Below are 17,720 nucleotides of genomic sequence, written 5' to 3'. Positions count from 1 at the left end.
CTATTTCCATATATAAATACATAAATGTGAATATATATATATATATATATTTAAGTTAAGAGGGTTTCTTTAAATAGTCATCTCATTTTAACTTATTCATGTTTAAATCATAAGATATAAGTCACTTCTCCTAAAGCTTTCATGGCTAATGTAAGAAAGTTTTGAGTTCTAAAGTCAGAAATTTCCATATAGAATTGCTTTGATTTGCCTGAAATTATAGCTAAGGGGGAAGCAGTCATTTTGAAAACCAACTCTAATGGGAGGCATTCTTTGCAGTAGCCAAAGAAACCTCTTTTGGGAGGGAACTGCAGTGTTTGCCCTCCCTAGGTGCACTGTGTTGCATAACTTTTCCCTCTTGCTTTTGCGTCTCCTGGTGAACTCCAAGGGAGTGATCTACTCATTAGAGTGGTAATGAGCCCTGCAAGTCACTAAGGAGAAGCAGTGGGAAGTGCAGATATTTAAAAGCAATCCCCTTTCCTTCTGTGACTTTTATAGTTCCTCTTGCATTCTTTGCTTGGCTTGAGCAGTGTGAAGATCAACAGTAACTTCGAGAAATACCCCAGTTCCTTATGGACTGCCCTTTTAATTAGAATGTTTTGTTAAAGTAATTACAGAGCCAAACCTCACTGTTTGTTCAGGGCTCCCTGAAAGCATGTTTGCTTGTTGTTACCAACAGCTGGAAAGTTTTAAAATATTTATTTTGTGCCTCAAAATTTCAACTTAAAAAAACAAGATCATTAGAATTCCCCGATGTTCTTATGTAAATGTCTTGAATAAGGATATGAGAGAATTTGTGATGAAGATCAGCAAGGTATCCTCCAGGAAGTTGAGCCCGGGGATCAGTTTGTGCTGCTTTTTTACCCCCTAATTTTGAAGTGAACGGGTAGAAATTGTGATACGCCATCAATAGTGATATAATTTAAAATTAAACTTCTACCCTAAAATGGAGGAGGTTGGTCAGCAAAAATTAGCAATGCAGAGAGACTCCTGAAAATGCAACACAGTGATGTGGCAAAAGCTGTGACCTTAGGAGCAGGCTCTAATTTCCTCTCCTCAGGAAATAGATAATTAGTCTTATTAGCCTGACTGAGTAAGGGTAAAATGGAATAGCTGCAAATTTACTTCACTTGAAAGTCAACCATGAAGAAATTCCTGTGTTTTGGAACCTGCATGGTACATGCTATTCGCCAAGAACATGGCTCTGAGAAGGAACTCGTGAAAGCTTATTTTCAGAATAATAATAACATCCAAAATGATGATGATGTAGGTAAGATGTTGGGGTTCAGAGCCGACAGCTAAGAAAGAATTCTTGAAACATCTTCCGTGCAAAAAGGTGGTTTTATTAAAGCAGGGGACAGGACCCGTGGGCAGAAAGAGCCGCACCGGGGTCGTGAGGAGGGGCCCATTATATACTTCCAAGTCGGGAGGGGGTTAGGGATAGCGTAGGTCTCTAAGGAATTTTGGAAGCAAGGTTTCCAGAACTTTGAGGGGGCTAGCTATTGTTAGGAAAAGATCATTTATTACTGTTTAGTAAAAACTCAGTCATGAGAGCCTTCAGACGTATATCAGTGGGTCATATGCTTGGGGATGACTGCCCACATATATCTTGGGGAGTAGATATAAAGGAAATATCCAAAGGAATTTTTATATGTTAACACAGACTTACAGGATCCTGGGTGTTGGACTGAGATGATTTTCGCCCTTAGCAAAGTATTAACATCGAGGCAGCTAAGTTCCTAGATGAATGTCATTCTGCCTGTTTCAAGGACGTGTCAGAGGACTGTAGGTAGTAAGGCAATTTAATTTTTCTTTTGCCTGTGTTTCCCACATCAATGAGAGCCCCCCTGAAAGAAAGAATACTACCTATTAAAATTGTCCTCCTCATTCCAAAACTAGAGTATGAAAAGTGGAAAATCTCTAGGCAGAAGAATGAGAAATGAGAAAAACAAGTTTTTGGCTAATTGGAAGAAATTGAAGAAGAGAAGGAGAAAGCTAGAAGGAGAGGAAAATGGAAGGAAAGATGGAAAGAAGGCTGCTGAACCATATGTGTGAGTTACAATAGGCTGAAGCATAGCTTCCCTCCCCAAAATCCATGTCCTAATACCTGGAATCTGTGAGTATGTTACTTTACACGGCAAAGGAGAGCAGGGGATTATCCAGGTGGGCCCAATGTACTCACAGGGGCCATTCTAACAGGGAGGCAGGAAGAGTGACAGAGGTATGTGTGACAACAGAAGCAGAAGTTGGAGTGATGTGAGGACAGGAGCCAAGGAAGGTAGGCAATCTCTAGAAGTTGGAAAAGGCAAGAAACCACATCATTCCTAGAGTCTCAAGAAGGAACATGCACCTGCTGACATCTGTATTATTAGCTCTCCGAGAATGATATTGGAGTTCTAACTTCCAGAAATGTGACGTAAAGAGTTTGTGTTGTTGTAAACCTCTAAACTTGTGCTAATTTAAACCACTAAGGATAGCAGGAGTAGGAAACTAGTACAGTTTCCAGGAAAAAAACAAAACAAAAACATTTTGGTATCATTTGAGTAATTGACAAAGTACAGTGGACCCTTGAACAATGCCAGGGTTAGAGGCGCTGTCCCCCACACCGGTGAAAATACACATGTAACTTTTGTTTCTCTAAAACTTACCTACTAACAGCCTACTGCTGACTGTAAGACTTACCAATAACATGAACAGTGAACACATATTTTGTATTTTTTTATATTATATACTGTATTCTTACAATAAAGTAGGCTAGAGGAAAGAAAATGTTTTTAAGAAAATCGTAAGGAAGAAAAAATACATTGACAGTGCTGTATTTATTGAAAAAAAAAATCTGTGTATAAATGGACCTGTGCAGTACAAACCCACATTGTTCAACAGCCAACGGTATGCTTGTATCAAAATAAAAGTTTGCATAAAATAATATAAACCAGTCAGTTTGTGTTTTATTTTAGTTTCATATTAGCCAAAGGTTTTGAGGCCAAAAGGTATGAAAACAATAAGTACTAAGCTTGAAATAGAAAAGTAGGTCAAGGAAACGGAAAAATAATATTATATAGAAATGAGAGGCTCAAAAATCTGGAATTTCACAAAGTCTGAACATTTAATGAAAGCTTCATTTTATCAGGAATCAGAGATATGTTCTACAATGATAGTCTTACCTAATAGATACCTAAAGAAATAAGCTAAGACCCAAAATTATTGATGATTTGATGGGAGACAAACACCATGGCAAATTGCATATCCACCCAATAATTGCTTTTCAAAAAATATTTTAAAATATATATTTTCTAAATTATTGGAAAAATAAAAATAAATATCATGTTATAAGCAAAGTATAGAAAATAAAGGAAAAATGGAAAACACTTTTAGATGAGAGAAATTCTGAAATTGAACGAAACTGAATTAACCTCCCTTTGTAAAAGGGAGAGGCTTTCAGATCCTGTTAAAAACAAAATGAAACTATGTATTTTCAAAACAAAGGAAAAATATTGGAGAAATGAAAGTTGGTCAAAGGATTAACAGGATACAAACTGATAGGATTCCAGGGTGATGATAACAATACATAAATACACACATGCATACATACACACATACACAGATATACATGCCCATATATACATACACACAGGCATATATACATACATGCATACAGACATGATACAGATATACAGTATACACACGCACACATACATGTACACTTGCACACATACACACGAAGGCATACATACATGCACACATGCATGCATACACACAGGCACAGGCATACGCATACACACATGTATATATGCACACATGCATATACATACACATGTGCAAACACATATATACACAGACACACAATTACACACATGCACACACATACATATACATCAACATACACATATACACATACATGTATATGCAGTACATACCCAAATACATATACACATACAAACATGCATGAAATGGGTGAGTAATTTTATACTGATAAAGATACAAGTCATGAAACTTTAAATCTCAAACATGTAACACTTAAAGTATGTAAACAATATATTTTCCAAAAAATTCAAAAGATCAAACCAGATCTGAGAAAGAACCTTTTTAAATGCTTGGAACAGCATAAAAATATACACAGAAAAAATAAAAGAGAACTTAAAAGACAAAGCATCGGCTGAGAAAATTTAGCATGCTTCAATCACAATTTGAAAAGAAAATAAAGAATGGAGGAGAAATAATTTTTGAAGAGATAAATGAGAGTTTTCCAGAACTGATGAAATACATGGATTATCAGATTAAGGAATAATGCTTTACCTTTGATACATTGTATCATACCAAAGATAAAGACAAAAGAAGAGTTTAACATGCCATGAGGAGAGATTACTTATTTAGGGACTACAATTATATTGACAAAGACGCCCCAATAGCAACAATTAAAGCAGAAAACAGTGAAATATCTTCAAAGTGCTGATTAAAAAAATTACTATCATTAAAGAATTGTATATCCAACTAAATAATTATTCAAGGAAAGGAGACACATAAACACCCTTTACAAAAAGAAAAGTAGACTTTACCACAACCATCCTTTTTGTAAAGAATATACTTAAAAAAAAAAAAAAGCTAGAAAGAGAAAGAAAGTAACCAGAGGGAAGATTAGAGAAAGTGGATAAACAAAATAATGTAACATATGGGTACATCTGAACATATTGTGATTATCTAAAACAAAAATTATATTTTGGAGGGTTTAAAAATTTAGTGAATATGAGGTGGTAAAGAAAAAGGAGACTGTGGAAGTTAAACAACTTTGAAATTGTTTTTATGATGTTCTCGTGAAAAGTAAAGATATAATTAACTTTAGACTACAAGATATATGTGATCTCAAAATTGAAAATATTACAACCAGAAGGATATAGAGTATATTATTTCTTATCTGGTAGAGAAGAAAAAAAAATAATAGGGGAGGGCTCTTTAGCCTATACAAATGAAACCATAAAAAAAGAAAAATAATTTGTTATGAACAAATAGAAAATTAAAAGTGCATGAAAAAATCATGTAAATAAATTTTAATATATAATAAAAATAGGTGTAAGTGTATTAAACTCACCAGTTCAAGGATAGATTACTAAATGGAATTTTGAAAACATCCAGATCTATAGTATTTACAATTGGCAATTTTACAAATATTAAGATATGAAAAAGTTGAAAATAGTTGGGGAAAAATAGCAGTCATCCTAACAAAAAACAAGTGTAGGTTTTTCTTTGGTCATTTTCTTTTTCTTTCTTTTTTTTTTTTTTTTAAGATTTTATTTATTTATTTGACAGAGAGAGAGAGATGGCGAGAGAGGGAACACAAGCAGGGGGAGTGGGAGAGGGAGAAGCAGGCTTCCCGTGGAGCAGGGAGCCCGATGTGGGGCTCGATCCCAAGACCCTGGGATCATGACCTGAGCTGAAGGCAGACATTTAATGACTGAGCCACCCAGGCGCCCTCTTTGGTAATTTTCTTAAGGCCAAAAACTTCTTTAAGGATAGAGAGTCGCTACATAATGATAAAAGGATTGACTTATTAAAAATATGTAAATTGTTGAAGAAATATATATTCCTTATAAATATATGGCTTTTATAACATAAATTTGTACTATTTAAGCAAATCTTGACAGATCTTTATAGAAAAATTTGCAAACCCACCATAACATTTGAGTGCAGATTCATCATTATAGAAGCAGTAAATATATACAATTATAGGTAGAAAATACAGACAACAAACCAACACAAGTCCCACCATCCAAAGATGATCAGATTATCACACTCAACACCCTAATGCATATCCTTTAATTTCTGTCTTTATACACATGGGTAAATATATACATACATACATAAAATATGTATATATTATAATGAAAAAATATAGATACAGCTTAAATGAGAATATATGATACTTAACTGTTCTTTAAACTTTTCAATTATTTTTATTTTTGCAGATTATGATTTTACCTAAAATCCTGATCATATTCCAATTTCTTCAATGGATCCAAAAATCTTTCTTTACAGATCATTTATATAAACTAGAATTGAATCTAGGATCACACACTGTATATAGATTTTATTTTTATTTATTTTTTCTCTTCAACTTTTTATTAAATTCTGATTAGGTAACATACAGAGCAATATTGGTTTCAGGAGTAGAATTCAGTGGTTCATCACTTACCTACAACACCCAGTGCTCATCATAATAAGTACACTCCTTAATACTCATCACCCATCTAGCCATCTGCCACCCCTCTCCCTCCATCAACCCTCAGTTTGTTCTCTATCATTAAGAGTCTCTTATGGTTTGTTTCCCTCTCTCTTTTTTCCCCCTTCTCATATGTTCATCTATTTTGTTTCTTAAATTCCACATATGAGTGAAATCCTATGTTATTTGTTTTTCTCTGACTAAATTATTTTGCTTAGCATAATACACTCTAGCTCCATCCACATCATTGCAAATGGCAAGATTTTATTCTTTTTGATGGCTGAGTAATATTCTATTGTATAAATATACCTCATGTTCTTTATCCATTCATCATTCGATGGGCATTTGGGCTCTCTCCATAATTTGGCTATTGTATTTGTATCCCCTCAGGCTCTTAATCTACCACAATTCCTTTTTTCCTACTGAGATTTATTGAAAAGACTGGCTTTTTGTCCTCTGTTTCAACAGCCCAGTTATTTCTTGTAGTTTTATTTAACTTGTCCCTCTAGTTTCTGTAGGTTTGTAAACTGGAAGTTATATATAAAGACCAGTGTTAATGGATTTTTACACATCTCTCTCAGAATTGGAAAAAAATTAAAAAGGAAGGAATTCTGCAGATTTACCTATCATAATTGAAATATTCACACAGTTAGAGAGCCACATATTTTTTTTCTAAGCATCCAAAGAATATTTAGTGCTTGGCTACAAGAAAATGGATATTAAAGGTCTTGGATAATACTAATACATTGATCACAATGTAATTAAACTAATAGTCAATAATATTATGATATCCAATACATTTGGAAATATAAGAGTATATTTCTAAATAACTCATTGGTCCAAAAGAAATCATATTATATCTAGAATATAGCTTTTAGCACCTAATACCTAAGCAGTCTTGTTTACTTATATATCTACTAGATTAAAAAATACTAAGGAAAGTTTTTAAAAAACAGATTTTTTTTATTTTCAACAAATGCAGAAATTATTTTTGTTTTGGCTATTATTTGATAAAATTCTTGGTGAAAGCCAGTGACATGCCATTAAAATACATTCAAATTAAAGATATCAATTTGAGGGTAAGAAGTAGGATTTACTCCAATGAGCTCACAAATGTAGTCCTCTGGTGATATAACAAAGTTAGTTATGTGATTTTATACACAGAGGAATGTAGGTGTAGGTGGCATGTCATGAAAAAGGATTTCTTTCACATGGGCTTTTGAGAGGAGCCATCCATGATATTCTGGGTTACTGGTTGACAAAAAGACTTGCGAATGAGATGAGCTATTGATATAGCAGCCAATCCATCATGAAATTGAAGAATCCAGCCCCTTATTCTCATTGAACTAGAGTTCATCTTTTTTTTTCAATTTTTTATTATTGTTATGTTAATCACCATACATTACATCATTAGTTTTTGATGTAGTGTTCCATGATTCATTGTTTGCATATAACACCCAGTGCTCCATGCAGAACGTGCCCTCCCTAATACCCATCACCAGGCTAACACATCCTCCCACCCCCCTCCCCTCTAGAACCCTCAGTTTGTTTTTCAGAGTCCATCGTCTCTCATGGTTCATCTCACCCTCTGATTTCCCCCCCTTCATTCTTCCCCTCCTGCTATCTTCTTTTTTTTTTTAACATATAATGTATTATTTGTTTCAGAGGTACAGATCTGTGATTCAACAGTCTTGCACAATTCACAGCGCTCACCATAGCACATACCCTCTCCAATGTCTATCACCCAGCCACCCCATCCCTCCCACCCCCCACCACTCCAGCAACCCTCAGTTTGTTTCCTGAGATTAAGAATTCCTCATATCAGTGAGGTCATATGATACATGTCTTTCTCTGATTGACTTATTTCACTCAGCATATTTGTCTTACGTATAAGGAGAATTGTAGGCAAAGCCAAACTGTGTTTTGAAACCAATTTAAAATCTGCTTTAGTTCTTAGGCAAGTGGTTTTTCAAAATCTCAGAGCTCCACTATACAAAGGATGGCACAAATTATTTAGACTTGGATAAATGTTCAAAGAAGTTTCAAGTCCTTTCCTTAGCCATAGCAGACTTTTTAATATCCTCATGAAGTTTTGATCCCCTTATGACTTCCTTGACTTTTTCTAAGTGTACTAGAGAAGATAAGGTTGTGGGCTCTAAAGTCCTAATAACTAGATTTGGATTCTGCTCCACTCACTGTATTATTGTGCACAAGTAACTTAACTTCCCTAAGACCTGAGTTTTCTCATCTGTAAATAGGGTATGACAACAGAATCCATCTCAGCAGATCTGTGTGAGAATTAACTATGACAGTGGCAAGAAAGTACTCAGCAATGTGTCTGATATATATGAAGCACTCAGCAAATGCTTATTGTTGCTGGTCTTCATAGATTAGATCTCAGTGGTATGAAATACTAATACCACTTGTTCTATGAAGCTTATTCTTGTTCATGATGATAAAACTTTATTGTCTGCTTTAGGGGAATAGATGTATTCTCTTCAAAAGCAGGGCATGTGTTCAGTATGTCTTAAAAGCCCACCATCTAATTAAAGGGGCATTGTCATATAATTATATTGTAATATATTATAATAATTTAAGGGGGCATTGTCATATAATTATATCAATATATGCAAGAAGGCATTTTGTAAAATTAGGCAGTCTATCAATTTTTTAAAAACTCAGGTTAATATGTGAACATAAGGAAACTTTTGAAATGTTATTGTTTTGTAGAAACTAAAAGCAAGCATTTTGCTAAATAATAAAATACTAAATACATTGTGTTTAAGACCCACACAAACCAGAGATGTTTCCTACTATTTCTGTTTGGCAAAGTGTAGAGGTTTTGGTGAGAAATAAAACACACACACACACACACACACACACACACACACACACACACACACAAAACAACTTAAAAAGCTATAACATTTTATTACAGAAGGAAAGAAATGTTATTTTTATAAACAATGTGATTGCATATTTGGAAATTCCAAGAAACTAGACTAAAAACCTATTAGAATTAATAAGGAAATTTAATAAGGTAATTTATATTATATATATATAATACATACACAATAGCTTTATCTTATACTGGCAATAATTAATTCAAATGTTAAAAAGAAAGGAAATGCATTCATATGGCAACCTGAAGTATAATATCTAAGACTAAATTTAACAAACTAAAATGTATATGAAGAAAATAACATTTTATTAAAAGATATAAAATAAGCCAATTGAAGGCAAAAGAGAGCAAAGTTATCACCTCTTATATAAATCAAAAGTGGAAGGGTCAAGGATGGTTTTAAAGATTTTGTTGTTTTTTCTTTTGATATTTTCAAGTATAATAAAGATAGAGGGCTCAAACACCCATCCTTTTGTGCAGTTGGAGGTTGTGAGATGAGATGATCTCTCAAGGTATCATTCCTACTGTAGAAGATTGTGTTCTCCCTTCTGTGTTCTTCACATTGGTAGTGGTACCCATAATCTACCAGTCATCCAAGCCAGCAGATTCCCTGTCCTCAACTCCTCCATTATTGCTCCCTACCCATATACCCAAAACCTGTCATTTCTACTTCCCTAACAGACTTGGAATCCTTCCCCTCCTCTCCACTCCCGCCATTCTACTTTATGTCAGGCTGTCATCCTTTGTCACCTGAAAATAGCCTCCCACCTGGTCTTCCAACACCAGTTAGCTCCTCTCTAGACTCCATCATGCTGCCAGAGTGATTTTTCATAACCAGATCTGATGATGTCATTTCTCTATTCAGATTCTTCCTGTTATGCTCCTGCCCATAGCCTCAAGTCTGACATTCCATCACATCTTTGCATATGTATGCATCTCTCCAGATGCATTCCATCATATCTCATACTTTCACACTTAGTGTTTCCTTTGCCAGAGTGCCCTTCACAAGACTTCACACCTACTTGTCCTTCAAAACTCACTGGATGTTTTACTTCTAGGAAACTTTTCTTATCTGAATTTCATTCAGATGTCTTTCCTCTAAGCCTGCTGTCTTGGGCATGCCATGAGCATCTATCCTACTCTTCTCAGCAGACTAAAAGCAAAGACCATGCTTTATTTGATTTGAACTTCTCAGTGCTTGACATGGTGCCTTAGGCTACATGGTAGATGCTTGATTAATATTGAATAGATGGGTCAATATGTAAGCCTTCATAGCCAGGTATTAGTTATGTTAAACTCAGACAATTATATAGTTTGATTCTCTATTGATGTCCATTCTTATAGTCAAAAAACAATTACAGATAAATGAGAGCCAGAAACACCCTTGCTCTATTTGGTATATTTTTATTTAAATGTAGAAATGCATTGCTTTTTTCTCAAGTAAGATGTTAAAAATGATAACCCAAGTTTTCTAGGGAGCAGCTTGGCAAAAGATTTTAGAGATATTGAGATTTTTGTTTTTTGAACAAATTGGTCTATAGTTTTGAGAGATTAGGGTTTTAATCCAATTAGAGGAAAATGAGCCTGAAAAATTCATGGAAGTACATCCTTTGACAAGGACTGAAACCCTACTCCCCATGCCCTGTTAAAAGATAAGATGTGTTATTTGAATGGCCCCAAATCTGGAGGTTATTCAGTATGAGGTAGCTGATAAAAGTCATCATGGTAGGAAGACTTAAGATTCTAGTGAGATTCAATGATTTTTGAAGTTGGTGTCCCTGAACTCTAAATTGAGAAAATAAATCTCCCAGTTATTGATAGGCTCTGATCCCACAGTGCTCTTAGAAAGCCACATCAAGGGTGTCACCTCTATCAAGGTTTGGTTTTCCCACTCAAGGACTCAGAAGTTTGTAAATAAAATTGAACTTCATTGTGTTTTTTCCTGTGTTCATTTGACCTACCAACCTCCTTCCTAGACAGGCATCTTAACTTTCTGTTGGTATTTGTAAAATCAAGAACTCAACAGATGGAGGCCATTTTTCCCAATATTGGAAGAAAAAAGGACAGTTTGAGGGGGATGGAACTGTTCTGTCCCATGACAGGAGTGGTGGATACATGACTCCACTGGTATACCACTGAGTGAATTTGCTGCATATAAATTTTTAAAATATAGTAAAAAGTTAATACTGAAGATAGTAGCAAAAATAAACAAAATAAAAAGAAGGTATAGTTCATTGTTAAATAGAAGTGATTGTTCACTATAATAAATAAATAACATTCAAAGTTTATAGACATTAGTGGCTTAAGGAAGCTGATGTCCATTGGTGAGAACAGACCCCACCAACAGAAATGAACACATTAGTATGTATCTGAATGGTCTGGAAAGATAGAATATGGCTCTATCAATTGCCTTATGTAATTCTCTGTAAAGAAATATAGGCTATTAGGGACTGGAACAAAACTCTAACAAAATGACCCATAAAATGCAGCACACTAAATCAAGAACAGATATGTGAGTATTTGTCAAAAGTACCAGCTGCCTGACGCTGTGTGGCAGAGCCGTACACAGCAGATGGTACACAGCAGCAATCACTTCCATTAGCAGGAGCCAGCAGACACAAATCTCTCTGGCCACTAGGAGAAAACAACTTTAATAACTGTATTTTCATTTCTGTTATTTCCTTTTTTTCTTACAATCCTTATCTTCAGAGAGCTATATTTTATAGTTAATGACAGTCATATGTATTAACAGTTAGATTGAACCTTATAGGAAGTGTAGACATTGTTCAGATATTTTTGAGCACTTTGTGCCAGGAACTGTTCTAGGTACAGGAGTTACAGAGAATTTATGGAAGGAGATGAGGCAAAGAATAATGAGATAATCACATCAAAGAGAAGCACAATTAATGGCAATAAATCCTAAGGGGGGAAAAATAGACAGGTGATTATTAGATTAGAGATTAGGGAAAGATTGCAACTTTAAATATGGTAGCCAGGGAAGGCTGAAGTTGGAAATTAAATAACAGAAACCTGAAGGAGATAAGGGAGGAAGGCATATCTGAGGGAGAGCTTCCCAGGAAGAGGGTACAGCAAACTCAGATGCCCTGAGGTCAGAGCATGCCTCGCATGTTTGAGGAACACAAAGTGTCCAGTGTGTAGTAGATGGCTGTGGTAAAGTGAGCAAAGGGGAAAGTGGTTGGAGATGAGAGAGCTAAGGAGGCATGGGGTAGATCATACATGACCTTTTAGACCATGGTAAAGAACTTGACCTTACAATGTGCTATGGGAAGATTTGAAGGAGTTTGGAGTGGTGTTATTTATTTGACACGATCTTATTTGTATTTTGTTTACACATGTGCTCACACTCTATCTTATATTCATACACATTTATTTTCAATATCATCTATATGTTGATGGCTTTCATATCTGTGTATCTGACCATGGCCTTTCACTAAAACCCCAGACTTACATATCCACGTACGTCCCTGAGATCTCCACAGATGTGATTAATAGGCCTCTCAAATTTAACATGACCCAAGAACTTGCTTGTTTTTCTTCATCTCAGTAGGTCATCCACCAGTTGCCCAAGCCAAAGATCTGGGGGTCCTCACTGAGGCTCTTCTTTCCCACACCATTCACATCCAGTTTATACCTCTGTTGATTTTACCTCTCAAATGTCCCAAATATGCACACTACATTTCCACAGTGGCCACCCAGACAAGTACAAAAATATTTTTAAGGTTTCCGAATTTTTTAAAATTGTTTAAAAATGCACATGACATAAAAGTAACCATCTTTACTAGTTTTAAGTGTACAGTTCAGTGTCTTTAAGTACATTCACACTGTTGTGTGACCATCATCAAAACCACTCTCTTCTGAAACTCTTTTTGTCTTGCAAAACTGAAACTCTGTACCCATTAAACAATAACTCCCTACCCCACCCTCCTTTCAACCCCTAGCAATCACCATTCTATTTTCTGTCTCTATAAATTTGACTGATCTGGGTATCTCATAGAAGTGGAATCATACAATTTTAGTCCTTTTGTGTCTGGCTCATTTTACTTACCATAATGTTCTAATGGCTTATTCACATTATAGCACGTATCAGAATTTCCTTCTTTTAAAAGCTGAAAAAATATACCATTGTATGTATGTACCCCAATTTGTTTATCCATTCATCTGTTGATGGACACCTGAGTCTCACCTACTTTTTGGCTATTGTGAATAATTGTGCTGTGAATACAGGTGTACAAATACCTTTTTGAGTCCCTACTTTCAATTCTTTCGGAAATATACCCAGAAGTGGTATTGTTGGATCTAATGGTAATTCTATTTTTTTTAACTGCCATTCTGTTTTTCATAGCATTTGTACCATTTTACATTCCCACTGGGTAACTTTCTTTTTATCTTCTTCATTTTCCTTCTTAGTCCAGGCACAGTGACCTTCTTTGATTTCTCTAAATACCAAGCTCATTCTTGCTATAGGGCCTTTGAGTTATTACCTCTTCCTGTAAATATTTCCACCCTGCTGTTTGCTTGACTGGCTCTTTCTGATCATTCACCTTAGACTCTACCAGTAATACCTTCCTTGAGTCAGTTACTATTCCATCCGCATAGCACTTATAAGATCTCTCAGTTTCCTTGTGTGTTTATTCTTATTTTATCGGTCTTACCCCCCATAAAACAATATCCCCAGTACCCAGAACTATGACTGGCACATAAGAGATGCACAATAATTATTGAAATGTCATGGGGATTAATATGATAAATTTCCTAATGTGCTATCTGTGAGCACTACTCATTAGTGAAAATTGCAATCGTCACTCAAAAAATAATAACTATTCTTTAGGAACAAATTAAACCAAGATAGAATCCATAATTCCATAGTGTAATCAAGAATGGCAGTTGACCTAGTTACTGTGATAATTCAGATTTCAGTAGAAATTTGGGGCTCATTAATTTGGATATTTCAGGCAAAATGTGTTCTTTGGTTTCAAATTATTTCAATAATTACCTTAATGCTTCTCTATGCCTTATGTACTCAATTATTGTCCTAGAGGTACTTGTAAAATCTTTCATGTACTTCTGAGTAGTGAATTTTAGTTTCAGCCTTCAAACACATCACATATTTTCATGGCAAATTTTCTAAATTGATGTTTTCTAGTTCATTCCAATAGTAACCATTTTCCTAATCCATAAGGTCATCTGTATTAGAGAAAACTAAATCAGGTCACATAAAAGGAAAATGTCATTTCTGTCTTTACAGTAAGAAGTGAGTAGGTGGGTACAAACTGGTTATTCCGGATTATAAACAATCTCCTAACACAGTTATCTTTATGATGAGGCCATATATTGTGAATGGCTTAGGTCTACTACTGCCTTGATGGACACCCTTTCTTATGGCCCTGTGATCCTAAAGGGGTGGTAAAAGCCAATTAAAAATTTAGATGGGGAGGCAGCATATATGCTTATGTATTGACACCCTTATTTTTATCATGTTAAAATAGTTTTGAGGTTTGGATCTAGGATTGAAACTACTTTTATGCAGTGAAAAAAAAGATGAGTATTGTGTACCAAGAGTCCCTCTTCTTCAAGAGCATTTGTGCATTTATTACCCTAGTCTTTTTATAAAACTCCAAGGGATATAACTCTGTGGGTACTGACCTAACTAACTTGTGGGGGAGCTACTCTATGGTTTGCAGAAAGGTGGAGAAGTTATTGTTCTGAAAACATTTAAAATATTTTTTCCTTTTATTCTAAAAGATATTGAAAATTGTCATTAAAATCATTAAATTTTCATATTGTTTTTAAAAAGTCATAGCATTTAGTTCATTTTCTAAATAAAAGATTAGGCAGATTTTCTTGTTTTCGATAATTATTACAAAAGCTTCAAAATTCACTGTAGAGCCCATTACATTTCAAGGACACTGGAGATCCTCTGTGGCAATAGAGTTGAAAAGTATTAATCCATTCCTTTTATCTCTTTTATTACTTCTCCCTAGGGTTTATAATGGAAAATCCTTCACAAACATTGTGTTTCTGTTGTTAAGGTTTATATACACATTTTGAGATAATTTTTTATGACACCTTTGCATATTATGTCACAGGCTTCTTTGGGGCAGACAAATAAAAGCTTGTCCCTTTTTGTTCACAAATGGGCATCTTCAGAAAAAAGAAGCTCCTTTAGAAAATGCTGCTGATGTAGCATCTTTAGAATGTAGCATCTTTTGAAAAGCTGTTAGTATGGGACCTACTTTAAAAACTCTAATAAAAGACATGCTTCTATATATCACTTAAGCTAGAAGCATACGTGTTGAAGGTGGCTAAAGTTGGTAATAGAGGTTATATCACCTTTTGCTATTACATCAAGGAAAAAATATATTTTAATATTACCTTTAATCATCAAAGTCTTTTGCATAATCTGACATATGTTACCTTTAGAGATTATCAGTTAAGAAAGAAATAATGAACACAAGTAGTTTAAATAAGGTTCACATCACTAATATTTTTGAGTACCCTTTAATTGCCAGGTACTGTGCTGAGCATTTAAAGGACTACTAGTTTAGATGGGCACATTCTTTCTTAAATTTCTTCCCAGAATACTTCTGTGATTTTCAAAAAATAGGGTACATGTACCTGTATTAATCCTATGAAAATATGTATCATAGTATATTATAACTGCCTTTTTACTTGTCTTTCCCATTAAACTGTAAACTCCAAAGATATGTTTTCTGTCTGCCGTATTCACTCTGTCCTGTATCCTGATCATCATGGGTACCTTGCCCTACTCCCCAAACATAGTAGGTGCTCTATAAATATCTATTAAGTGAATGATGATAATCATCCAGAAAATGCATCATTTCTTTAGGGATGGGATCAGAGGGAAGAAGGATGATATAAAAGCCAGAATTCTAGTTTTTTAATTTTCAACACACAATCTCCTTCAAAGAAAAGTTATGTCCACGTTGCATGTATGTTTACTCCCTAACAGCTAACATCAGTGGTGCTACTCATAATTAGAGCACTTTATGCATTATCTCATTAAATCTTCTCAGCATTCTATGAGACCATTGCTATCTTTAGCCTCATTCTACATGTGAGGAAATGGAGACAGGACAAATAAGGTCTTAAGGTTTCTCTGAGATGGTGAGTATACAGTACAAATTGGAACTCTTACTTCCAGGCTTTGAGGCAATCAATATTTGGAATGTCAATTTAATTAGAAGGTAATCTCGGAGAAGATAAATAACTTCATGAGGGTGCACAGCTAGTAAATGACAGAGCCTGGTTTGAAATCAAATTTGCACACTCCAAAGTCTGTGTGGCTGCAATCCCAGCCGCTGTCTCCTTTTCTTTACAATGAATGTGCTTTTCAGAGATGCACTAAATTATGGGTCAAGTGCCATCCTAATCAAGCTGAGCAAATCATGGCCCTCAACTGTTTCTCCTGACAATTTCTTAAGAAAAGACTGCTTTCTTTTTGTTTTTTTGTTAAATCAGAGTAAATAATCCTTGGGCAAGACCACTTTGACATTTCATTTCCCTTTCTATTATTCTTACATCCTCTGATTTTACTCAGTACCGTTGATACCTAAGAAGAGTTATATGGGGGGACAGCCCAAAGAAAAAAATGATTAGAATAAAGATGCATGATGCTACATGTCTATGGAAGGAACTCAGTGCCCTCTGTGCTTGAGAAACTGTGTGAAAGTCAAATCAAACATGGAAAATGTATTATGTGCTGACACAAGGAGGAACTTGGGCAGTAAGTGATACACCATTTGAGGATCTATGGAATATGATATTAAGTCTTGCTTAAATGGGAAGTTTTACCATGCTGTATGTTCTAGTATGAGACAAACTAATAATGCCTCCTTTGAATTCTAGAGTCTCAAGTCCCTGACCAACCAAGCTCTCTTCATGTGAGGCCCCAGACCAACTGCATCATCATGAGTTGGACTCCTCCCTTGAACCCAAACATTGTGGTGCGAGGTTACATTATTGGTTACGGTGTTGGGAGCCCTTATGCTGAGACAGTACGTGTGGATAGTAAACAACGATATTATTCCATTGAGAGATTAGGTGAGTAGCTATGGTTTTTATTCTATTAAGTGAAATAAATGATTTATTTGAAATTATTTTCTTTTTTAGAAACTTGTTCTTTGGACTTTTATTTTAATTTGTGACATATTATTTCATAAGACAAGTCTCTCTCTTTTTCTATCTTCTATCAGTCTACACACACACACACACACACACACACACACACACCCTTGTTTTTCGTCTCTGGATTTTGAATTGGCGTATTTTATCTAGAGACATTCACAACGATGGTAGGTGCTCTGCTGTGTACTTTTGCTTATGAGTCATAGAATACAAAAAGGGAATTGTATTATTTTTTTCCACTGGTCAATAGAAACTTCTAATCTTAATAATTCTTGTAAAAAGAAAGTCAACACATTTTTTTTCATTTTTTTCTCACTAGGAAGATATTCTGTCAATTTTTCTATAACACTAAATTATCTAGTCACCTTGCCTTCTTTTCCCTTAGCATTTATAGGTAAAGCTTTGTGGCTATGCCATTATGACTATAAAACAAAAGGTGAA

At 34.9% G+C, this 17,720-nt stretch overlaps 1 protein-coding gene across 1 annotated transcript in view; it reads left to right on the top strand.

Moving 5' to 3' along the window:
* Positions 1-17,720, top strand: part of DCC (DCC netrin 1 receptor) — a 750,254-nt gene that overhangs the window by 560,753 nt on the left and 171,781 nt on the right. The window contains exon 15 of the mRNA XM_088019394.1: positions 17,001-17,195. Within this exon, the coding sequence (XP_087875520.1) occupies positions 17,001-17,195 (195 nt within the window). The remainder of the gene's footprint in view (positions 1-17,000; positions 17,196-17,720) is intronic.

The sequence above is a fragment of the Eumetopias jubatus genome, unplaced genomic scaffold, assembly GCF_037043125.1.
Source record: "Eumetopias jubatus isolate StellerSeaLion01/CBP00866 unplaced genomic scaffold, mEumJub1_p1.0 scaffold_16, whole genome shotgun sequence".
NCBI classification, from domain to species: domain Eukaryota; kingdom Metazoa; phylum Chordata; class Mammalia; order Carnivora; family Otariidae; genus Eumetopias; species Eumetopias jubatus.
Note: the sequence above shows the minus strand (reverse complement) of the source record. Positions and strands in the feature narration are given on the sequence as shown.